Source organism: Ixodes scapularis, unplaced genomic scaffold (genome assembly GCF_016920785.2).
Source record: "Ixodes scapularis isolate PalLabHiFi unplaced genomic scaffold, ASM1692078v2 PGA_scaffold4__175_contigs__length_147842914, whole genome shotgun sequence".
NCBI lineage: Eukaryota > Metazoa > Arthropoda > Arachnida > Ixodida > Ixodidae > Ixodes > Ixodes scapularis.
Genome location: NW_024609879.1, coordinates 122,488,825 through 122,514,235, shown reverse-complemented (window position 1 = coordinate 122,514,235; position 25,411 = coordinate 122,488,825). Strand labels below are relative to the sequence as shown.

At 45.3% G+C, this 25,411-nt stretch overlaps 1 protein-coding gene across 2 annotated transcripts in view; it reads right to left on the bottom strand.

Annotated features, from left to right (window-relative positions):
- LOC8051674 (spondin-1) overlaps positions 1-25,411 on the bottom strand; it is a 167,935-nt gene that overhangs the window by 31,154 nt on the left and 111,370 nt on the right. The window contains exons 2-8 of one of the 2 annotated variants that reach the window (XM_029980891.4): positions 19,167-19,288; positions 14,811-14,944; positions 13,986-14,059; positions 9,935-10,060; positions 8,553-8,704; positions 5,366-5,623; positions 4,222-4,444 (exon numbers count right to left, since the gene is read on the bottom strand). In XM_029980891.4, the coding sequence (XP_029836751.2) occupies positions 4,222-4,444; positions 5,366-5,623; positions 8,553-8,704; positions 9,935-10,060; positions 13,986-14,059; positions 14,811-14,944; positions 19,167-19,288 (1,089 nt within the window). Of the gene's footprint in view, positions 1-4,221; positions 4,445-5,365; positions 5,624-8,552; positions 8,705-9,934; positions 10,061-13,980; positions 14,060-14,810; positions 14,945-19,166; positions 19,289-25,411 lie in introns of both variants that reach the window. The other variant, XM_029980892.4, reaches the window with a different exon arrangement.

The window sequence follows — 25,411 nt, the reverse complement described above, 5'->3', positions numbered from 1 at the left end:
GTAAGCAAAACACCGCGGAAACATCTCGACGGAGAGGCGGATACACGAGGACACCAACAAAAGAGGTTGGTATGGCGACTTCGTCGAAAGGAAACGGTATCAAGTGGCACTTGAAGCCGACCTGCGGGGGAAACGAAGTTGTTTTTCGGTCAGTTTCACCAACTTCTTACTCAAGCTGGAATCTGGAATTCATCACTTGTCTGGTCGAAGAAGCAAATGGCTTTTTGAATGTTTTGTGGATACAGGGAAGGACATCTTGATTTTTTAAAATTTTTTCCTCATTTATTTCCGCATGCACAAAGGCTGCGCTTTTTTTTTTTTTTTTTCATAACATTTTGAAAGGAAGTGCGTCGATTTTGTTTTATTTCTTTCGGTTGTTTCTCCATTTGTTTTTGTCTGACAGGGGAGGGAGGAGGGGAGTCTTGCTTGGAGAAGTGCCTTTTTTGCATCTCCTGCCGACGTCCATGCGAGTCTGGAGTTCTGTCGTGCGCCTGGTTCGAATCGTCCCTCTACCAGATAACCGCTCGGTCCTATCAGCACCCGGTTTTGGCGAGCCTGTTTACTCCTGGTCAGTGTTTTTCGCAGTCTTTTATACCTACTTCAAATATTTCATACCCCTTCCTTTCGTTGGTTCTTCCATGGTCTGTTGTAGCATGAGGCAAGAGTGGCTACATCTAGCTGGGAATGGATTTAAGGCCATCCGAAAGCGTTGCGCATACACGAACACAAAACAAACGTAATAGCGTTAAAAGAAACGTTATTACCATTTGTCAGTCTCAGTGTCTTCCTTTACATGCGACCTCCCATAACCACTGGTATCTTTGAAAAAACCAAACTTAGACAAGGCAAAAAAAAAAAAAAAAAAAAAAAAATTCGTTGTTGGCCCGAGAAGTACATTTGATCAATTTCTTGCAGCTGCTGCCTGTAGCGTATGCTCGGTTCACTGTTAACTTGACAATTCGGTAGAAGCTACTTGCTCGTTGGACCAGTCGTATGTTTTTTTTTTACTTTGTCACGTGATCACGCACCCGCCCATACCTTCGCACAGAGAAAATATTTGGTCAGGGGATGAAAGGGAGGTGGTTGATTGGTGGGATGGCCGCGTAACGGCGTTGCACTGCACTGTCAACTCAGGGGTAAAAGGAATATGTAGCTCATGATAAAATAGAAAGCGCACCAAAAACAAGGACGAAAAAGAGAGGACACGTACGACAGACAAGCGCTTACTCGCAACTGAAGTTTTATTCAAACTTGCTCCGGTTTTTAAAAACACCAATATTTTAGGACGATTTAAGGAGCAGAGAGCGAGGGAGGTTATACACTCCGTGCGGGAACTATAGGGGGCGCTTTGAAAAACGCGCGCAGCGCCGCTAGCGGAGGAGCTGGCGTTCGACCGTGAGGCGCGTTCAGCAGCCTGCGGCGCCTTTTCGCATGCCAAGCTGTGGCGGCGGAAGCGCGCACGGTCGGAACTTTTGCTTTTTGAGCCGATACGTTGAGGGTGACGTTGCATGAATGCTGGGGCAGACCTAAGAAGGGCATTTAGCTGTTCTCCTCTTCTTATATATTGAGTTTTAGTCGTTATTCGGGGGAATTTCTCTAGTTGCGGACAAAAAAGTAGTTGGAGCAATTTTCCGAAAAGCAAGACGGCCGCCACCATAATTGCTTTGAGTGGGAAATTTATTTCGCTCGTCGCTGTAAACGCAGGGCTGCTGGAACGATGATATTGGAGGCGAGTGAGATGTTCACTAAGTTTCTGCACGAAGTGTGCCAAGTTTCATTAAGACAGCAGGTGTGAAAGTTGTTTCTAACGAATAAAGAAATAAAGCTGTACGGTATATCCAATATTGTACCCAAAATGTTGCTGTGCAAAGTACAGATTTGGGAACACAGGTGCTTGGACTTGACAGTAACATGACACAGCACTTATTATACAAAAAAAAAAGGTGGCATAGGGAAACCAGGTGAAAATTTGGTTTGGGCGGCGTAACTCAATGGGAACCGGTTTTGATCATGAAAAGGCTGTCAAGAGAATACCACTGGTCGGAGGAGGTGGAGACTTTAGAGATAGGAAGGGACTAGTGGACTGTACTTCCAATTGAAACAACTTTACGAAAGGTAGTTCCAAAGCCGAGAAGACGAAGTTGTCGGTCAACACAAGGTTTGGCCGCCAAGGGCTTTTGCGGTCAGCTGTTGTGTAATAACCTGTTGTGCGAGGTGCTGATTTTCGGCCCACAGGTACTTTGACATGACCGTCACTTGGCACAACACTTATTATAACAAAAAATAGTTGGCATAGTGAAACCAGGTGGAAATTTAGTTTTGGGCGGCATAACTAAATGGGAACTGGCTTTGACCGTCAAAGGCTGTCAGAAAATACCACTCCTCGCGGGAGGTGCACACTTTACAGGTAGGAAGGGACCAGTGGACGGTACTTCCAGTTCGAACCACTTGCGATAGGTGGCTCTAAAGCCGAGAAAAAAAAATGTTGTCTACAGAACTCGGGGTGTCAGCTTTTCCACATCCAAAATTAGGCTGATCAAGAAAGAAAGCACACCACATAAACTTCCATACTCAAACGCCGATTCTCCAGTGATTCCGAGTTTCATGGTTGTTTTCTTTAGATTTATATTTGTCACTTTTTTTACCGTTCGAATCTTTCTTCATGAAGTACAGATTGCGTGCCATATTTGTCCGGAAATATCAACGACACGTACGATGGGGACGAAACTTCTTTGGAGGGCATTCCTCCAACGGAATTGGCACTGCATACCCGCGAGTGTGGGATGGTATTTCAGTTCGTCCTATCGGCGCTGACACATGTAGGCGTTACTGCTACGAAAACAAACGCAGAGCGCAAAGCGGCAGTGTAGAATATGTCAGCCGTGCCGACACAGTGGCAGACATGATCGGGACACCAAATTTCTCGCGTCGTACGGCACGGCTCCATCGTTGTCGCTGCCCCACAAAACATCGGCGAGGTGAAAAACTGTGAAATTTTGTCTCCACGAGATACGACGCATCACTATTGAAGCACTTAATGACGCAGCACAGGCAGCACTTCATGCTGTGAACCCAGCGCAAAAGCACCACTCCGACTTCAACGCGTACCAACGTACGCGGCGTGGTTTCGGTTTCGTTTTCTCTGGGGTGCTCACTGCCTACCTTCGGTACCGGCCGCGCGGCGGCGCGCCAGTCGCGTCGCACGGAGTGTATAGGGGCTTTCCTTATCAAAACTTTTGGTGATGGCTTTGTAAGTCACCCGTTACTTGCTTTGACAGATGCTGAGGAAGCATTCTTATCCGCGAGTAAGCGCTTGTGGGGATAATTGAATGGCGCATGTGCAGCCGGTGCAGGGAACTATCTTCCTGTTTTCACAAGTTTGAATAAAACTTCAGTTGCGAGTAAGCGCGTGTCTGTCGCACGTGTCCTCTCTTTTTCGTCCTTGTTTTTTGCGCGCTTTTTATTTCATCATGAACTGCTGCCAACTGGCCCACCTTTCAACCCTAGTGGGATATGTAGGATGTAGTCGGCGACAGGCAGGTTAAGAATCATGTAGACGTCCCACCACGAGCGCCAGCGTTCTGCCTTTCATAACACTTCGGCGCACACTCAGCCGAAATTCGAAATTCGGCAGCCTCAATGTTTCTAGGGCCTTACAGCCCTGGCTAAATTTCTCGACTACCGAGGACACCATAAGACACCCTGTTCTTCAAACACTACATTGTTCGCATGCGCGCGTTGTATTTGGTCTACAGGTAACTTACCATCAACGGTTATTTTAAGTATGCTCACTGATGAACTGGTATTGCCATTTTTAAAGCCCTTACTCGTAAAATGAAAATAAACTCTCAAAATCACATTTTTCTGATAAGTAGATCACCGACTGTGACATGCGAAACCATGAAGTTCATGGCTGCTATATAAACAACTAAGTCAGTTGTTTTTTTCGTTACGTTTTTTATGTAGTATTTCTCTCCGGGCGGCAATGTTTTTTTTTGTTTTTTTTTTTTTCTCAAATAAAAGGCTGTTTTTAAAATGGCTACCACTACAAACTGCATGTCCCTCCTCGGAATTCCAGTGGATTTACGCCCATGACCGATTGTAATGAGGTTTTATCCAGGAAGAGGAGGATGTTCTCAGGCCTCGATCATTCGCGGTGGTGTCGGTCGGTCACACTAAAGCGCAAATGCGTGTACAGTGTTACGAAGCCTCAGTACTCACGCCTCTGGTCCACGGGCACGGGCGTCTCGAGCGGGGGCGGAGTGTTGGGCTCGACCTCCTCGTCGCACGACTTCTCGTAGATGCGCTGCCGCGTGACCGTCAGCCTCGCCACGGGCTTCATGGGGGCTCCGGTCGGGTCATAGAACGGAGAGTCCGTGTGGTGCGGGTTGCTGGACGTGATCTTCTGGATCCGCTGCTGTGGGGACGTGGCCTCGCGCTGACCCTAGGGGCACAAGGGAGTGTGGGACGTGTCCCGTTGGCAACATTGAAGGGCGCTGGGTGTTGGAGGTTTTATCAACTCGGAATATGTTATAACCCTGGGTTTCATGAGAGAGGTGATATGCCTTTTTACAGAGGAGCTGTTAAAGGCTAGTTTCCCCAAGATCGTGTCCGTCAGCAAACAAATGATGACACAAAACTCTGGACAGCTACCGCCATCTATGAGCGACGGCGGCAACCTTTCGAGCCTTTCCACTCTGGCTTGCCGACTTGCGGCCGGCCATTGCTTCATCACCACCATAGTACAGCTTCGCTAGTCTTCTTTCTTCACCAGAGTGGAAAGGCTGAAAGGTTTTATAGAGAGCTTTAATAGAGCGCTCCGATTACTCCGATAAAGATACCGGGTACTCCGGCGCTGCATTTGCGCATGTATCGCATGTTATCACGTATCGTTATCGGGGGTATCAGAAGTGAAGGCTTCTTGCTTCATGATTCGTTCTTCGACGTTCTTATCGGCTAACGCCGCATTCTCGTAGACCGCTGAGTGATAGGATAGGCTGTGCGTGACTATAGCAGACAACAAAGTTCGTTCGTCTGCCAACTGAGCCCATTTGGAGATGGCGCTACTAGTTACGACCATACCTAATTCCGTCGTTTGCAAACACGTGCGCCGGTGACCCCGGCACGTGTGTAGGCCTCATTTGTTATAGAAAGGAAACTACCCCTCGAAATTCCTTGAGATAAAATCCGCTACCTAAATGAACATCTGGTGAAAGTTTCAGCTTTATATGTTCAGGTTGCCGATTTGCCCGGCTGGTTTTACAGCGGTACGATTTGTTGTGCTCCCTCTTCAACTATGTATAGTCATGACGGCGGCGAAGGCTGATCCTCATTCGGACAGCGTACGGCTGCGGCGTGCACTCACGATGACGTAGGTGACGCCCTCGCTGGTGCCAGCGTCCCACGGGTACAAGTTCATGGTCTTCTCGGTGATCCAAGAGCAGTTCTTGAGGCACAGCTCGAGCGAGCTCACGCCGACAATCCAGTCCGGACTGGGGCCCAGCATGGAGAGCACCGACATCACGTGGTGCTTCTTGTCCAACCGGAACACGGCGAACGTCTTGCCGTTCACGTTTGGGTACCACAGGCCACGGGCCTTGATGATGGTCCGGATCTTACCAGACTGGCGGAAAATATAAGAAATTTTGTAAAAATAAACATTATTTGAAGAAAAAAAAAGTCCGTACACATTGAGGTTATTGATAGCTTAAGAAACGCGGGGTTTTGCCTATTCTTTCACACTCCTCGTTTTGTGACTTGTTCTCTGGCGACTTTTATCAGCTAATGTCGCAATCCCATTAGAACACACTCGCCCCGCCCCGCGTTTTTTGAATTGTCTGTGAGTGTAGGCTACCCGAGTTTCCTAAACAACTTATTTCGACTGCGTTTACTATCAATGAAGAGATAACTTATAAGAATCACGATTTCTTCGCGAAACTTATGTGAATCTTTTTTTTCTCATCGCATGCACACTATTGACACACATTATTGACACTATGTTTGTAAACACAGTCGTTAAAACTATTTTTTTTAGTAAATTATTGATATAACGCGAATGAGTGTTCATCACGATGCATCGAGTGTTGGTATAGCTGCCGTCTCTAGCTCTTTAATATAATTAAGGGGATTTTCGTAGCGTGCCACTCCTACTGTATTCCTTTAAAGGATATATACCGTATTTACTCGATTAACAGCTGCACTGTTTATGAAGAAAACCTGAGGGTTCGCTTTTCCGCGGAGCACGCGGACTGCTAATTACCGCTATCGACAGCATGATTCAAGGTGTTTACAGGACAGAGATAACGTCTTCGTGCAAACCATCTGTGAAGATTGCATTTGTATGGAGAATCGTGTTCTTGATCTAGTTATTTGCTATGTTATTTATGTGCAACGTGATGATTGGCTGTATATGTGCTCTGCGGGAAAGTAGACACAAGGGCCTTGTTCATAAATAGTGCGGCTATTACTCGAGTAAATACAGTAATGTCTGTAGGTCAATCATTCTACAGAAATGTCTCGGACTCTAATTTCGTTCTGCAAGTGCATTTGTTTTTGCGTTGTGTTTTCTAAGCTACTTTTTGTATGTTGACGTTTTGTATTTGAATGCTTTATCACCCTGCTGTGACTCCCGAGATGCAATCAGCAGTTTCTTCAAATAAAATAAACGAAGGAAAGACATGGTTTAGAAACTCAAAAGCGTAGCACTCATACCCTATAAACACTTTTAGAGCGCAGCCCTTAGGCGCCCATTCCCCGCTTGAGCGGCGTCGCCGTCGCCGTCGGCGTATCCGCGAGTAACCCTCGTAACCCTCGTGAGGGTTACGAGGGTTACCCTCACGAGGGTTACCCTCACGAGGGTTACCCTCACGAGGGTTGGTTACCCTCAAAAGGGTTACCTTCACGAGGGTCACGAGAGTTATGAGAGTTACCCTCACGAGGGTTATGAGAGTAACCCTCACGAGGGTCACGAGAGTTACCCTCACGAGGGTCACGAGAGTTACCCTCACGAGGGTCACGAGAGTTGCCCTCACAAGGGTTACTAGGGTTACCCTCACGATGGTCACGTGACCCCCCCGGGGTCACGTGACCTGGGAATACCTCCCGAGGTCACGTGACCTACCCGCTGACGTCATTGTCGCTGATGACGTCATCAGTGACGTCACTAATGACGTCACCGGCATCCGCATTGTCATCGTCAGCATTACTGATGACATCATGAGTGACGTCACTGATGATGTCACCGGCATCCGCATCGTCATCGTCATCATCACTGATGACGCCATCAGTGACGTCACTGATGACGTCACCGGCATCCGCATCGTCATCATCACTGATGACGTCATCAGTGACGTCACTGATGACGTCATCAGTGACGTCACTGATGACGTCATCGGTATCCACACCAGATCGTCACTGATGACGTCATCGGCATCGTCACATGACCCCCCCCCCGGTCACGTACCCCCCGACGTCACGCGACGCCCCAAGGTCACGTGACTCCCACAAGGTCACTTGACCCCCCAAAATCACGTGACCCCCCCCCCGGCCACCCGAGGTCACTTGACCCACCCCCCTAATACCCTTCCCTCCTCCTCCCCAAGAGCTGCGCTCTAATTCGGCGTTACAGGGAGTTGTAAACGGCTTTCATTGTGTTATCGGGTTTTGAAAACACACGTGAGTTTATAAGTATCATAAAATAAATCAAGATAAGTTTTTTGTTATTCGCTCACTCTAGAGGTTTCTCTCGTCTTCAAATCACTGTTTTCACTCAAGTACACACTACCTAGACATTTTGCGACATGGATACAACCCTATGAGTTTTAACGTGATGCAAAAAAAGCGAGCAGGGAAATTTCTAGCCACGGCCATTGGTAAGAAGACAAATGAATTAATTACTTTTAAAACTCGCAATTTCTGCTTTTACCTAAATGCAACAGGTAGCTCGAAAAAAAGAAAGAAAGATAGAAGAACATTTTAAAGGATTGCAAAGTGCAGAAACAAGTCACTTCAAGTGGCTTTGCATGCATGGGTCTATACAAAAATGTTTTTCAAATGAAGTGCGCGCAGGTTTGTTTATTGTATACTGTTATCCCAATAAAAAGACAGAGCATTATTCTGTGTCACTATCATCGCACATGCCTCCGCATAATGCAACAATTTATGGAATGTTATAACGCGCCAAAAAGCCACTAAACAAGCAACGCTTAAAACATCCGCACGATATTTCCCGATTATTATGTGATTTTTTTTTATTCCGCCATTCTGGCGCGTTTAGTGTAGAGCGGAAGCAATTCGTGATAATTACGATAAAAGTGGGACCCTTTAAGCTTTAAATGCGGTTTCTGTCGCAGATGTTTTAAACATTTCTTTAGTACAAAAAAAGAAAAAAAAAACAACGTTTCCAGAGATTGCAAATGAAGCTTCAGATAACTGAATATCATGATTTCAAGCACTAAAACGGCTCAATTGTTGTTACTACTGTGACGGATAGCCCATACGGTGGTCTCTACCGTGTCTTATGTAAACTTGGGAAGTTTCGATGGCCGTCTCACCTCTGCCTTGAGTTCGGACTCGAGTTTCTTGGTGGCACCATGTTCGGCGACACTTTTGACGCCCTCGGAGGCGAACCCCTCGTACTCCCACATCTTGAAGTCGGCCGCGTGGGACGCGCCGATTATGTCCGAGAAGTGGGTCAACCACTCGTCTGGAAAATGAGAAACACGAAATACCGCATTTAAAAATCAAACATTCTCGGCAAATGCAATGAAGGCGCAATAGCCTGTGTTTTGTTTTTTACAGCGGAGCTGTTAAAGGCTTGTTTCCCCAGGATCGCGTCCGCCAGCAAATAAACGTCGACACAAAACTCCGGACAGCTACCGCCATCTATGAGTGACGGCGGCAACCAACCCGACAACCCGGTAAGTCGGTCGTCTCGTAGATGGCGGAAACCTTTCGAGCATTTCCACTATGGCTTGCCGACTTGCGGCCGGCCATTACTTCATTCCCACCTTAGTACAGCTTCGCTGGTCTTCCTCCTTCACCAAAGTAAAAAAACAAAGTTTTTTTTTTTGTTTTTTTTTTTTAGCGAGCGTCATTTTTTGCTCGTGTGATATGCGATGTGACACGTGGTGAAGGTGAATGGACAAGCATTCGAATGTTACGAAATGCAAATCTTAGTCGCTGGTAAAATAAATCTCGATGTCTAGCAGATAAATAAATGGATTTTTTACGAGTAACGTTCAACAAATATACATGCGCGTCTCTATTCCCGCGAAGCACTCGTCGAGCCAATGGCAACATATGCAAGGAGCTCGGCGGATGAATAGGCCGACAAACCGTTTCAACGAAAAATGCAGTCTGCTCTCAGACATTCAAACATGACGTGAGCAGATGCGAAATGTCAAGCCCAGGCTCTCAAACGTAGATTGAAATTTTTGTTTTCCTATAAAATGCTTTTTTCCGACTTTGTCATTCGCTGACTTTCTTTGGGTAGATTGCAGTGATTCGCTCAGTTCGCAGACTTTCTTTGGCGGATTGCTCTGATTCGCTCAGTAAGTGTTCTTGCTAAAAGATGCCACCGTCCGCGTTTTCTTTTTATCTTTTTTTCTGAAAAAAAAAAGGGGGGGGGGGGTTGGGTGGGAGAAGGGTCTGGTTTGGAAAACTGGTACCCAAGGTGAACTCGATCAACCCCTCTTTGATAACGGAGCCTTGAATGCTGCATTTTCTACGCGTCCTAAAGAAGGCCAACGCGTGGCAGAGACGCGCTCGTGCTTCCACTGATTGATCCAACACCACCTAGAAGACAAAAGCTTGCGCACTGTTTAGTCGACGCCGAAAGTTCAACACTACGGCTTTTGGTTATCTAAAGCGCACTGGGTATACATTCGTTTGCAAAGACGAACGCGGCGTATGAGGTGCCACGGAGGATACTCACTGTCGGGAAATCCCTTGGGATGCGTGTATCTGGACCATAGTCCCTCGAAGGTCATCTCGTACTTGGCCTCGTCGCAGGCGCAACACTCGTCAAGTACTTCTGGTTGCTCGTCGTCGTTCTCCTGCTCTGCGAACACGGTCCACACCGTTCGGCAAGGAGGCTCTTTTCAACACCTTCTACAGAAACTAAGGCATGCGATCGCTTCGTTTTGTTACGTCGTCAACGTCCCTTCTGTAATTCGCCTCAGCTCAAGTCTAGAAGCAGCCGACGCTACGATGTCATGGGAACCGATCAAAAACAGCTTCAAAAACGCGAGTCGCTGGGACGTTTTCTGTTTATGGTTGATTGGTTCAGCGATGATACAACACGTACAAAAATACGACGAACACCATGACGGTGCAATTTCTTTAGTCTGTCTGACCGGTCCCATTAGCTCGTATACACCGTTGGCTGCGTCTCGACTTTAAGTGAAACGCAGTGCAGGCCAAGCGAGGAGAGCCAGCAGAGGATTTTCGCCGCCGAGCGTCTGCGAAGATGCATGTTGACGGAGCACTCGCGATAGCCCGCACGGCAAACCCAATAAAATATATATATATATTTTTTTTTTATTTTGTGCGCCGTTATCCCCGATGCGTTTGGTCTGAGCGTCAAAGATGGAAGTAAAAGTGTGTTATAGCCTTTTACCGACTGAATAAAAAGATACTCAACGGGACGGCGGGATTGTATCAAATTGCAGAGGTTTCACCAGCAAGGCAAAGTCAAACTTTAGCTGCGCAATCTTGCATGGGCATCGTAGAAAGCGTTGGAAATGCGGAGACAAGATCCCTGCGTATTCATTGGGTCCTTCGGCAGCCATAACCTCTAATATTTTGGTGTGTGCAGATGGGACGATCAATGCCTTATAAGTGTCATGTGCCTTGGTGTCCGGGAAATTATGCTGCAGAACAGAAAGTCCACTCACAAGTTACGAGCTCTTCGAAGGTATATGGGTTTGGTAGCTTTTTGTTTGTTCCTTGTTATGTTGCACTTCCGAATTGCCATTTTGTCCGGTAGAATGATAGTATAATAAACAACTCCGCTTTTTTCTGTAGTCTCGAGGAGGCATAGAGGCATTTTTAGAATGAGTTATTACATCCAAAGTGTTCTTAAATATATGCTACTTTTAGCGTGCCAGTCTCAGTATTTTGTTTTATGCTATTGCTTTTTGCATTTGACATCACCGACTGTGCGTTAGCGGCTCTTTCGTATAAGACCCATATTTTGACGTACGTAGGGTGATACTTCTCGTCTGTGGCTGTGAAGACACTCAAGTGTGAATACTGCAGATAATATTTAGTTTTGGAGACGACATTTCCTAACGATGGAGTGAGTGATTCATCATCTGACAGATGTTTTAAATCGAAGAGAACTTCTCCCTTTAACACTACTGGTCGTCTGCGTGGTGACGCCCGCTGAAGTTGTTGTGAAAAAGCTTATGTCGCTTCAGCACATCGCTGAGTGTTTGTGGTTACGTGGTCAAAGAATTGCCAGGGACTTGGTACAAACTACGCTGCCGGAGTTAGAAAAGTTGGACACTTGCGCAAGCGACCACACACCTCATGCGGCGCTTCATCTATTCGTCTTCTCGTCAACTAACTTTCTTGTCAAAAATACTTGTAAGGGGAGAAATGCTGCCTTACGCAGGTTGGAAGGTTTGCTCCAGCCAGAAAGCGACTGTCTGTGTTAACAAAACGTTAGCATTGTTGTAAAAACTGTGAAGGAACCACGAGATCTCTAGACCGACATACTAAATCCCAAGACGGATTAAAAAAAAGTTGTCTAATGAGACGAGCTATACATTTTGTTAAGTTCAATTATTAGATGATAACTTCCTGGCACGTAGTCGATCAGTCACCTTTCGTATCGCATTTGCTTGTTTCACTCTTTTAAAGCTACTTCCTTTCTAAATAAAACAAGTTATATCTTGAATAGCGGGCCGTCACTTAATTTCTTGCAAATTCTTAAATTTAAAAAAAGTGCCCGTTGAACTTGTGGTGGGAGGTTGAGAGCGTGCTGTTAGTTTTATTTTACCTTTCAGGGAAACCACCTGCAAGGCGCTAGGCAAAAAATACTATTTCCCATATTTTCTAGTTGTGTGGCAAGCTTGGACGTCAAAAATATGCGTTTAAATTAAAATATATGTGATTGCAGAGCATGCGGTGGTTTTGGTTTATAAAGGTTATCAAGATAAATGGTCGTGGAAAGAATGTAGTCGCTATTATTCACCATAAGTATTTTCAGTCGTCGTAACTTAATAGTAAAGCCTAAAAGTCCGAATATTTTTATGGACTTCTGATGATAATAGCTGTAGCTCGATTAATTACGTCGTCGTCACGCACGTTTGAGACACATTCGTACAGTATTTCCAATCGAAGCTACAGGCGGCCTCCCGCCAGCGCGTCGGCACAACAAGGCCCAGCGCTCAGTCAACCGTCGGTTTTCCGCTCGCTGGCCTAGCTACAGTGACGTCACGGAGCGGGCGCGCAGGCCTCTAGAAGGTGTTAGCTGATTGCTAGGCTGCGTGCACATAGCCTTCCGAGAGTGTGTGCTGCACCACGATACGCTTAGATAGCCAATGAGCTGTCTTTTTTTGATCGTTTGGCACCAATAAGAAGGGCAGTTGATGTCATGGGGATGACCTGATTAAAGGAAGACCTATGATTTGTGCTCTTAGTGCATCGTGGGACAGTAAGTCATAAAAGTTTCGGAAAGCTTATACAGCTACCAAGAGCTTAATAGTGAGGAGTTTAAAGAGGAGTTTCATACAACTGGGTGTCCTACAAAGCAGTGTTCTTACACAATCATTAAAAAAAAAAAGATCGTATGCTTTAGACATTTGGTCAAAGGTAAGTAATAAGCTGCACCATCAGTTGATTGGGTTTTTGACGAACAGAATTTTCTATAGGAACGACATGCAATCTCACACGTAAAAACCGTATCTTCTTTATCCACGATCCTTAACTTCGGCTTCATTGATTAATTTTCTCTGAAAGGTCGCCGCGCATACAATGAGACCTCGAAATGCCTCCGCGCCAACCAGCTTACTCTACTAATACGCGGTTCCAACCCCACAACGCAGTCCTCGTTCCTACGCAGCGGAAAAAGGGGAGAGGGGGGCATGCAAGCGCACCGCTTAGTCCCGCGTGAAGATAGGCTCCACGCGGCGCTACGCTATTGGTTGCGCGAGCTATGACGTAAGACTAACCTCCGCACTCCGCTGCTGACTCTCTGCCTTATGGCCTTGCTACAGTGCGACCAACACCATCGTAAACAAGACTATGACGTCGTGCCGCTCTGGTGGAGCTACCAATGCGCAGACGCTTCACCTCACACGATGTCTGGTTTCTGCAAAAACGGACTTGTTTGTAGACGGCGCGCTTGTCTATAAAGCTGTCACCGTAACGGCGGCTGGCATAAAGACGTGGGTCCCTTTGCAATCAGCGAGTCAGCTCGTGCTCTTGGATACCGAGCACGTGACACGCGCGGAGAATCGCGAACTGATTCACCGCTGACCAGGTCTCTTAGCTATACTTTGTCTCACGTTAGTATGGACTATTGGAGAGTTTTAGTAGATCGTTTCCATGACTCCGATAACGATATCCCGATACTCCGCCACCGCCTCCCTTGCGCATGCATAGTATCGTTATCGGGGCTATCGGAGGTATCGGAACGATCTACTAAAACTCTCTATTGTTAGCCGCGCGTTCTAAAAGCGAGAGATAGTTGCTTTGAATGGGGGGAAGCCTCCGCGGCCGCACGAGCGCTCGTGCAGCGAGTGCTCCAGTCAAGGCAGGCAAGGCTAGCCGCTCGCGCTAGCTCAGCATTCGCGGTTAGTCCATGCTAAGGTGAGACGAAGTATAAAGGGAACCTTTCTGCTCGTTTGAATGAGGTATAAGCCCCAAGTGTACAGAGGCCAATGCAGTAGTAACTGTGAGAGTTTGTTCTTTGTCCTAATCGCACCTTGTCGAAACGGGCGTCGGAGGAAAGGAACAGGCGTCCAACTTTACCTTACCTTCCTGGCACAGCTCCTTCGTTAACTCTCCTTCGTCCATATACCAGGAGTCGCGGTTTTCAACTACAGTGGCTCTGTAAAAAAAAAAAAGAATACACAGAGAATGTTCAACTTTTCGCACTCATCGAAAGCTAGGCCAGTAAAGTACGCTAGCCAATGATGAATAGTTCTTAATTCGATATGACTTCAAGAAATATTTGAGGTGTCAAATCAAATTAGCTTATTTACACCCTGCAGCAGAAAGGACTGCCTATTTATACATATTTGACTTTTTGCAATTTGATTTTCGTTAATTCCAAGAGATTGTATTTGTAGTTTAATTAGTACACATATCTGTGTTATGCATCTAAAACGTCGCACGATAGCTGCCTTTCAAACATGTCTGGTCCAATAGGATATGTTATCAGTCGTTGACACTATCATTGAAACCGTCTGACTGGTGCACACGGCCATTTTAATAAAAACAATTGTTTGTTATGCGTTAAGTTATGCGGATCATTTACACTATAAAACATTCTTCTTTCGTTCAAAATATATAGGGCGTGACCTAAAGGGTACCGAGTTGATAGCACACGACTACATGACTCTGAATGCAGTACATTGAGTCGATATAAATTTGACTACATTTACTTATTTATTGTTTCCTAAAGGTATTCAATATTATAGAGTGGAACAGCTTAACAAAAGCAGACATGTATGATCGAACATAATTACATAATAATCAATATATAGGTAGGTTTAGGTGCGACAGCATCTGGCATAGGGTTCGATGCACATTTTACGTTGATTTTGAAGTGCTCCGCTAACATTCCGGAAGTGACATACTTGAAAACGACACATCCGGACCCGGCAGGTGGCGCCACCCATAGCACGCTGACTTCGGCCTTGTGCACGAGCGACGTTTGCACCACCGCGTGCGGACAGTCTTCTGAAAATTTAGACAAGGCATCCCCGAATAACTAGAAGAAACAGCGAGAAAAAGAAGGAAAAAACAGGTGTCAGTCCCACCGCGTCCGTCACTCCCTCGAGGTTCACAAACTATACGGAACGCAAGTTCGTCTGCTTTTTGTGCAGGGGCTGTGGTGACGCCAAAAGGCCGAGCTCTGATTGGCTGTGATTGAAGGATAGTAGGTAGACCTCAATGCTAGTTGCCTTGAGGTCTATCCACTATTCTTTAGGTCAGAACCAATCAGAGCTCGGCGTTCTGACGTCACCACGACCCCTGCAAAAAAAGCAGACGAACTTGCGCTCCGGATACACTCAAAACGTTTGTGAGTTCGCTTCCCTGCCGAAGACGGAGGCAGTCAATCACGGTGAAGTGGATGGATTCCAGTGAACGACAAAAATCAAAATATGGCCATACAAGAAAAAATCGCCGGACCTTTACACTTTGTTGAATGCAATGAACTTGCAATAGCACATGATGGAGTTTCTGACGAGGGCTGCACTTTTTATCCGCGTCTAGTGAATATCCCTCCATGCTGATTTTAGCGGGGCACTAGTGACGTCACGTCACGTGACGCATGGTGTCACGAGATACTGACGTCGCATAACACCGTGATGTCAGGTTACCCTAAACCCACGATGATTTCTCCGGTAAATATTTGCGGGAAATCGATGTCACGTGACCCGATGTCATGTGAGGGCAGGTCACGTTGAGTGACCTCAGATCACGCGACATCAGTTTTTTCTGCTAAATCTAACCGGTAGAACGACATCACGTGATATCACGGTGTCGTGTGACGCCACGACTTGAAACTGTGACGTTGATTTCCCGCTAAATTTAGCGGGAGAATCGACATCAGATGGCACCATGTATAGTAACGTACAACGCGACGTCGTGCGGCCGGACCACCAAAATCAGGAAAGGCCCGTGGAGGTCTTTTAAAGCTTTAAACATGCGATGTGACAATAGGGACACTGAACACTTCCACTTGCTGAATCTCCCAGCGCTCATTGCGCGTTTCAGATCTAATCGTATTCTAAGCTTCGTCATTGGCTGGAATCCTTCTGTTGTTCGCCGTGATTAGATATCTCCGTGCTCTGCGGGAAAGTGAACTCACGAACTCTTTTTACGGTGTACTTTTTTTTGTTTGTTTCATTTTAAGTTTGAGCGCAACCGACGCCGCGAGCTGATGGGGTAATCAAGCTGTGACAAAAGGAAAGTCAAGGAACCCGTCATCATTGTGTGCGTGTGTTACGTTTCGTTAAGCCAATCAAATGCAATGAATGCCGCATGATCTTGCACTTTTAGTATGTGCCTCTGTGTTTCTATGGTTATAGTTTATTACTATGCTCTGACACAAGGTAAAACGATGTAAAGCGAAACTACTCCTGGCAGGACACTACACTGCACACGTTGCAGAAGCCACGCCATAGATGGTGATCGCTTCGCGCTGGTGTAATCCTTCGAATTAAACATTGTACTCGCTCACTTGCTTTCAAATTTCACTTAGAATCGACAAATCACACATAATGCCGGACAAGCTACTTGCCCAATTGAGCCGGCGTAAAAACTAGACACCTTAGAAAAACAAAGAAAAATAAACTACCATGTTCTTCCAGTATAAATCAAGTACCCAATTTTACCATTATTTCTAGTTACATTGATTCAGCCTGAACATTTTAGTTAGAATTTATGCTGCTACTAATGATCGGAATTGTTACAAAGCCAACTGCTACCATGATGTAAAAAGCATACCATGTGTTTCAGTGAAGAAAGAGTAGTGTTTTTCGACCCGCGTAAATAAACTCCGCATCACAAAGTTTGAGGTACCTCAAACTTAGTGAGAATGTGACACTAACAGTTTGGACAAAATGCGAAAGTTTAAGGACATGAATGAAAAGAGAAAAGCGAAAGTCAGAGTGTATCTATGACCCGACGTCCACCTAAGCCCAATATCGTCAAAACAGGAACTGATGTTGTGGACGCCTGTGACAATTAGAAGTAAAAAAACACTTGAAAACAAGTAAGATTATATTGTTCTCTTTATTGCTGGCAAGGTTTTTTTCTTCTTTTTTTAAAATTATTTTTCAATTTTCCCACAATGTATTTTGTTTATATACATTCAATGTTGTGACATTCAATGAGTTTCTTCATACCTGGTTAGACTGTCGAGACCGGTTATAACGAAATCGATGGGAATCGGAAGTCACTTCGCTATATCCGCTATTTCGTTATACCCGACTTCGATTATAACAAAGTGCAAAAAGGGAATGGGAAATCGTGATCGCTTCGCTGTAGTCGCTATTTCATTATAACCGAATTCGTTATAATAGGTCTCAACAGTAGTGCAAATTGCACGGGAAAATATACTCCTCTTCAAATTCTACTTATAGAATAAGTTCAGTGCTAATATCTATACATAAAAAATACATTTAACCGTGCTTTAAAAAATATCCAGAGCTCGACTTTCTCCCAAAGCATACGGGACAGCCAATTGCTGTTTTTTACTGAGGGAGCTCGACACATGACATGGAGGTAGGAAGCTTCTGGAGGTGACATCAGGCCACCAGAAGTAAAACCGGGGGAAACTTCCGGTTTAGAGGCACACGCCCCCAACGATTGCCAAAAACAAACAAAACCAAAGGACACCATTGGAGGGACTTGGGCGCCCTTGGACGCTATGCGGAGCGCATGTTCGTCTGCTTCTTGCCGGAGCGCAAGTTCGTCTGCTCCTTGCACAGGGGTTCCGACGATGTCAGAATGCCAAGCTCTGATTGGCTGATTGAAAAAAAAATAGTGGGTAGACCTTAAGGCATCTAGCCTTGAGGTCTAGCCACCATCCTCTCAATAAAAGTCAAATAGAGCTCGGCGTTCTGACGTCATCTTAACTCCTCCGCATGAAGCAGACGACTTGTTCACCGAATAGGGCGAGCTTGGGCACCCTTGGGGGCATTCCCACTGACCGCGACGTCTACTTTCCTCTTGGGATTTTATCGTTTGGCTGTCTTGAGTTGGTACGTCGCCCCCTCTTATTTCCATCTTTATGACACATGAGAAGGGTAGAAATATGCTTATGCTTAAGAAGAAAAACTTTCAGCCTTTCCACTCTGGTGATGAAAGAAGAGCGGCGGAGCTGTACTATGCGCCGCCATCTATGAGCGACAGCGACATCCAGACAACCGGCAAGCCGGTTGTCTGGTCGCCGCCGTCGCTTATAGATGGCGGTAACTGTCCAGAGGGTTTTGTCGAGATTTATTTGTCCACGGACACGAAACTGGGGAAACTAGCCCTTAACAGCTCCGCTGTAAAAAGCACAATTCGGGCAGAACCAACTATGTTCTTGTCTAATTAAGCGAACAGCTGCAGAAATAATCCGAAAGAGCCGCGACAGATCACGTGCCAATTTTATTGCTAAATTTAACGGAAAACTATATTTCTGTGTAGGTTACGTGACATAGAGCCATGTGACGTCATTTTTCCCGCGAAATTTAGCGGGGAAACTGAATTCGTCTATAGGTCACGTGACATGGTCATGTGACGTCTTCCCCGCTAAATGTAGCGGGGAAACTGGATTGGTGTTCAGGCCACGTGACGTCAAATTTACGATAAATTTAGCGGGGAAACTGAATTTGAGTATCCGTCATATGACACGAAGTCGTGACATTATTTTTACCACTAAATAAGGAAAGTGAATTTACGTTGAGGCCATGCTACGTGTAGGAATGCGAAAGCATTTTTACACGCAGCACATTCCTACAGCCAGCACGCGACGTTTTCTTTTTTCACACGGCACGCCGGCGGTGACATCACGCTGCCCCACTGCGCATGCGCGGCGCACCCGCCGGCTCCACGGCTTCCATGACGATGCACCTGCGTTCCTCTGCTTTTCTTTGTGTTTTATTGCTGAGACGCGTCCGCTTTGACCTTGAGCGCCGGGCCGGCTCCCGTGACGAAACATCCGATATGACGCGTCGCAGCCAATGGGAACTTCGCTTGTATGTGCCGTTTTTCTGATACAGACGGTTACAGACGACGCCGGCTATGCTCCATGGGACCAGTTACTGCTTTCGCATTAAAACATACATACGCAATACATAATTCATACAAGTTCTGATACATTCATTGAACAAAACACATTTTTTTTTTTTTAAATATACTTTCAATACGAAATTTGTGTCCAATGCATTACAAATAGAGCCTCGAGCAGAACGCGTTCCTGCGGTCGGCGTACTTACCTGAAAGTTTCCGACGTCTTGCGTAATCCTATTCTGGTCTTGAGATTCTACGACCAACATAAAACCTATAAACTTTTGAGACGTGGCTCCACCGAGTGCCTCTTTCCGTCCTTGTATGGACACTGAAAAAGAGCAAGAAATAAAATTAATTTAATGTCGTCAGCTTTTGTCATTAGGGTCGACTGGTAAGTGGGCTGCCATTTTTCTTGCGAACACACACACACACACACACACACACATACCTAGTCAAGTGGGCACAGTATTTATGAATCAACACTGCGTTAACTTTTAAGAATGAACAGGGGAAGTGCATAAGACTCAACACAGGTAGAATGTACTGGACTTTCTTCTGAAGTTTATTTGAGAGGTGAGCATCCTGACTTCACCTGTAACATTTCATCCACCCCCCCCCCCCCTTAAACCCCACATTCATACATGCACACATACAAACAGTAATCACCTGAGGTCAAAGTAGTGAGAATATGTCTTCAAATTTCAAACATAAATCAGCAAATATTTCGTGTTAAAAAAAAAACTTACAATTACTATCTAGTGGACATCGCTATTATATTGGAGTAAATAACTTAGGCAATGTACGCATCTCTCAAACGATTTCCATATTCTCAGTTTGGTAGCGTAGCTATACTTATATTTTTTTTCTTGCGATTTTCTAACTCAGTGGTTTTCAAATGGGGTTCCGCGAAGGCATTCTAGGGGCCCGCAAAGCCCCGCCTCTTCAGTCTAACCCGGCAATAAAAGCTGTATAATTTTTTTTTTTTCAGATTGAAAAGTTACGTTTTAGTCTTAGGACGAGTTTTCCCGTGTTTGTCAATGAGCAAAGTCTACTTTGCACTAGCCCTTAGTTATAGTCATTTATTATAAAATTAGTTAGTTATAGCCATTTATTATCATAATTAACCTATATATTTTCCTTCCCTTCACCACAAACGGGTTCCTGCATCATTTCCGCCGATCCACAAGGGGTCCGCGAAACATCGAGAATTGAGAAACACTATTCTAACTTAACGTTTTGGGCTGAAGTATAAATATAATTTGGGGATAACCTGTAAAAAAAAAAAATCAATTTTAGCAATGGCCATGTTCGCTCAAAACGCTAGAAAGACAAAAAAAAAAACTGTTTTTTTTTGGTGGAATAAAATTTTGTTTTCTCGAAATCTAGCATTTTGTCACAAACTAAAGTTGAAAAACACACTGAAAAAAAAAAACAAATCTCAGTGTGGGTTTTTATTTAGCTTTATACTTTTAACTGGCCTTCCCAATATTTAGGCGTTCTTGCTTATTTTCTCAAAGACCGTGCAATTGCTTGTTGCTGCCAAGTTTGATGGATTGCTTGAAACATTGAAGGCCTCCGCACACTATCTGCGGGTTCTGCTTTTTGAGGAAAGTTCTCTAACGATAAAAACAAAATACAGTTATTGCGTGTCTATGAGGTCTGCTGTACCAAACACAGCAAATTTTCACCAAGAAGAAAAAGGAAGATAAATTTAAAGCGGTGAAGGTATGCAGGGCAAGCTGGTTAGAAAACATCATTTATAATAAAATTTACTTCCAATTTTTCCTTGTTATTCTTTATCATTTTTGAACTCATTTCTCTAACTTTTTTTTTCAACAGAAGTGAACATGGTGAGTAAGAAGTTACTTATTGAACCCTTTATTGAAGTCGGAACTTGTTTATGTTTGGCGTTGTTTCTATTGCGTAAATGGGGTACGTTACACCACATCGAATAAAAGGATATGCTTTCAGTTTACAAACTCGTCTAGGTGCATTTTCTTTTTTTTTTCTAATCGAGTTCCTGCCATCTCACTCTTTTACCAGAAGATTGAAAAATGAACTCAGTTGCAAGACGAAAACTTGAATAAAGTTTATGCTTCCACTGCTTTTATTGCTGTCCTTGTTAATACCACTCTTGGGAAAACGAAAAAAACTACTCTCCCTTTATTATGCACACGCAATTTTTTGTAGTAACAAACAGTTTTATAGCCCATACTTCTGAAGAAACAGGCTCCTTTAATCGGAGATACGTTTAGTTTGAAAACTACTACCACAAAAGAAAAAAAGACAACAAATTGGTTGATTAATGAAACTATGTTTGCGTCCATTATACATAAGTTGAAGAGTTTAATAGCTATAGCAGCACGTAAAAGCTTCAGGAGGTTCAATGAACTTTATTATATTGACAAACATACGAGACGGATATAAAATAAAGCGGGTTATTCTTCAAATAACGTTTCCAGGAATTAAGCATTAAAGGGGTAGGGAAACGAAATTTCAGCGCTCATTTTCTAGCTTGAATGCGTTGCATGTTGCACCCTAAGCTCAAAAACACCAGTCTTCCGTTGGAAGGCACAAAAAAACTAATTTTAAAGCTAAATAAACGATCTTTCAATGTGCACCTGGTGGATGCATGCGGAGCCTATTTGGGAGGTAGTTTTGGAATCTGCTACGTAGTCGTGACGTAGCAGATTCCTTCGGAGCAGCGCCGCTCTTTGGCACTTCAACATTTTCCCTCTTAGCTTTCCTCCCCAACTCACAAGTCGCGCATTGTACAAAACGGTCCAAGAAGACGGAAAGGATGGACTCCGCTGTTTCTCGGACCCTCGTTCGTGCAACCGGACACAGTCATTCTCCCCCTAGAATATTAGCCCGTCGCTCAAAACTCGAACAAAAGTTGCTTTCCCCATCCCGTTCAGCCCTAAGCTGACAGTGCTGTGGAAGCTGCGTGCTCCTCGGGCCAGCCACCCGCTCGTCACCCCACGGGTACTTCGAACGGCTCGGTTGTAACGCGCTGACGCTATTGACACCACCACAACGCTGCCAGCGCCACCAAGGGCAAAGCTCATAACCGCGCCAGCCTTTCTACGTCACGAATGCGGGGAGTCTTTTCCTACTGTTTTTGTTTGCGCCGGATATCCCATGACGCATCGCGCTCTCCGTTCGCTTCTCTTCGAGCGCTTGCTCGAGTGCGCTATTTGGAAGGAAAAATATAGCCAGTTGTTCAAAATACAAACGCGCGATTATCATTTACGGCTATTATCCGTCATGCTTGACTCATTTACGAACGAAATCTGAATATTTCAATTTTTGTTTCCGTACCCCTTTAAAGCCCAATGTTGCTAGGTGTGTAGTATTCTGCTAAGCCCTCCGCAAGCGACTTCGTCGTTGCGGAGGGCTTAGCAGAGGAAGAAACGCGGTCTACGAAAACTCCCTATTGGGGAGCTTTGGAATAGCGTACGCAATGGCTTTGAGTATGCAAAGAATGGCGTCGTCACCGCTTCGCATACGACGAACGTTAACCGAGTTTTGCGCTTTGCGCGCGCTATTCTAGCATATACGTTATTTCACGGAAATTCCGTACGTACGCAAAAAGTCTTTTCGCTCCTCCAAGAAGGATTCGTAATGCGAGATAAGTTGGCTAAAGTCAAGACAAGCACAGTAAGAGAATGGCGGCTCCCAAGGACGGCAACGACCGCCGACGACTTGCTGCTTGGGACGCGCGAACATTTGTCGGCGAAAGGTTTGCGGTATGCGAAAGGTCAGTATATTCGGAATCTTTCTTGCCGGTGCAACGCAAGCGGACGCAACCGATCGACCGCTCCCGTCGCATTCTCACATTTCAACAAAATCTAAAACGTTAATCTGGACCAAAAAGTGCGTTTCTTTTTCTTTTCTTCAAAATATATCACTTCGTGCGTGAAATAATAATAAAAAAATGTTGATGTAACTTGGTGGCACTGCAAGCGGGAGACGCTTGGGTTTTTGCGTCGCGGCGGAGAAACGCTGTTCTAGAACTCTCTTGCGTAGCGCGTGCTAACGCAATCGCTAAACTTAGTGCTAGCATACGCTTAAATTGCGTGCGTTATTCTTAAACTCCCTAATTAAGCCGCTCCAAAAGTGCATAGTCACGGCGCTCACTGCCTTTGTACGTTTTCTTTTTTTTTTACTACGGTTGATCAAACGCCATATCATCAAAACACGTTTTAGAGAACGGACTCGTTTTATCGAAGATCGGTTTTGAGAGAGGGGGGCCTCAATTTCGAGGAATCCCGATTATCGAAAAGGAACGCTGTTTAAAAAAAAGGCTACCCTACCTCGCGCGTGTATCACTGGGGCGCCTTTTAACCCCCCCCCCCCCCCCCCCTTTTTTTTTTTTTTTTCTCGCGGCGACAGTCTGCGGCGGCTGAAGGCAAAAATGTTAACCCACCTGACCCATCCGTACACACCGCTTCGTGGAGGCGGAATTCGCTAAAAGGAGGCTCATCGCCACTTTTCTCCGAAACTGGGTTTCTCCATGCGCTCTTTCTCGTGTGAGTTGAAACGTGGTTCCACCAGTGTGCAAATAGCCCCCGACCACTTCCCCTTCTGAACTGGACTACAAGGTTTTGCAGTATTTGCCAAGTCAAATATACACGCTACCTTCTGGAAATGGCCTCGTATAGCCCTGTCAGACTTAATTAACTGGTACTATAAAAGAATGATGAGTCAAAATGACGAAATATACGTGAGCGGAAGGTGTGCCGGGGCTACCCAATAGATGGCGCCACTGAGTTTCTTGCCACACACAAAAAAAAAGTGGCAAATAAATAAATTTGATATACTGGGGTCGGTTAAACGACATTCGCTGAAACCAACTTGTCTAAATCGCGTGCCTCCGCTTCGTACGTACACTATCACCGACTGGACCAACCACGCACAGTGAATTCAACGCGATACTGCACTTTTTTTATTTTTTAGTGTGTAATTGGTTGAGAGGTTGATTGGCTCCATCAGTTTGTTGCGTCCGTTGCGTTCGGATGGAGAGTGAAACGGAATATAGGAATGCGTATAGGAAATCGCGCAAACACCGGCAAACCGTGACCCGTGATCCGTCCTGCTAGGCCGATGATTTCCAGCTCGTGATTTAATACTTTTCAAACTCCCGAAAAAAGCCAAAATAAAAAAAAATAAAAAAAAATAATGATACTAAAAAGGAAACGCGTATGTATGCAAATAAGCCCTGGGTGCTGCATCACAATGGCCCTCCCAGGCGCTACGATGCGTCGTGCTTGAATCGATACAGACCGCGTTTTTGAACGTCCGACTAACGCATTTTATAATTGTATTTGCTCAGTTAGCTGCTCCTCTGGCTTTTACAGTTCGCGCGTAAATATTCCCGGCCAGTATTTTCATATTTTGGTTCCTCTGGTGCGATTGTTCGGGCCGACCTTTTGGCGGCAAGAAAGTTTTATTGGCCGCCATCGTCCTCTTCAATGGGCGTCCTGACGTCACGGCGCGAACAGATGCGCGATTAAAGACCATATTTCTTTTCGTATATATACGATAAATAATTAAAATCGATAGAGATATGTTTTACTCCCCAATGTAACCGGCTACTCCATTATCATTTAAGGTAACTTTTTTTCGGAGTTAATTGAAAAGCCGAAAAAAAAGGGCTCGTATAAAACTTTTAACATTCCCTAGAAACGCGGAAAACAGCAGACGAAACAAGGACCCCTCTTCTACACGTCCATGCATGCAGATACACGCTCATTTATAAACAAAACAAAATAAAACCTAATCAACGCCGCTGATTACCTTCCAGATGGAGAAGTGTATCTTTTTGCAAACTTTCTTTTCATTATGTCCATTGGCGTTTAGGTCCACTCTCCACGTCGCTGATCGCTCCGCGGACATCGTGTTTCCGTCGTTAACCGATACGAATACCGAAGCACAAATCACAAAGCAAGAAGCGTGAAAACATAACCCCGCATCTGGTGAACAGTCAGTGGCGATGCGGGCAGACACTGATGAAGAGGAGGAGATTTGAAGGCGCAAGGACATCAGAACGCCGATCTCTGGTCCGAATGATTAGCAGGTATATACACGCAAAAATATATAATAGCTGCCTTTGTGTCCACTGCACTGGTCGAACGCGTTCGAACGCAAAAGCCGAACGCCGGATCGCTGGCGTTTCGTATTTTAGCGCGTTCGAGGAATGCAGTGGTGACAAAGGCAGTTATCGTTATGCCTACCCACTATTCATAACAACTCGGCGTTCTGGCGTTCCCGCACGCTCTCGTTTGCTCCTCCCCCTCAATTTCTCCGCACACAGACACAGTCTTAGCAGTGCAGCAAACGAGATGCCCACGATAGAACTATAGATAGCGTAACCGTGAAAGCATACAAGCAAAACGCGATGAGATTACGTAAAGTAGAACGGCAGCGTTCTTCGTACCACCCGAGTAAA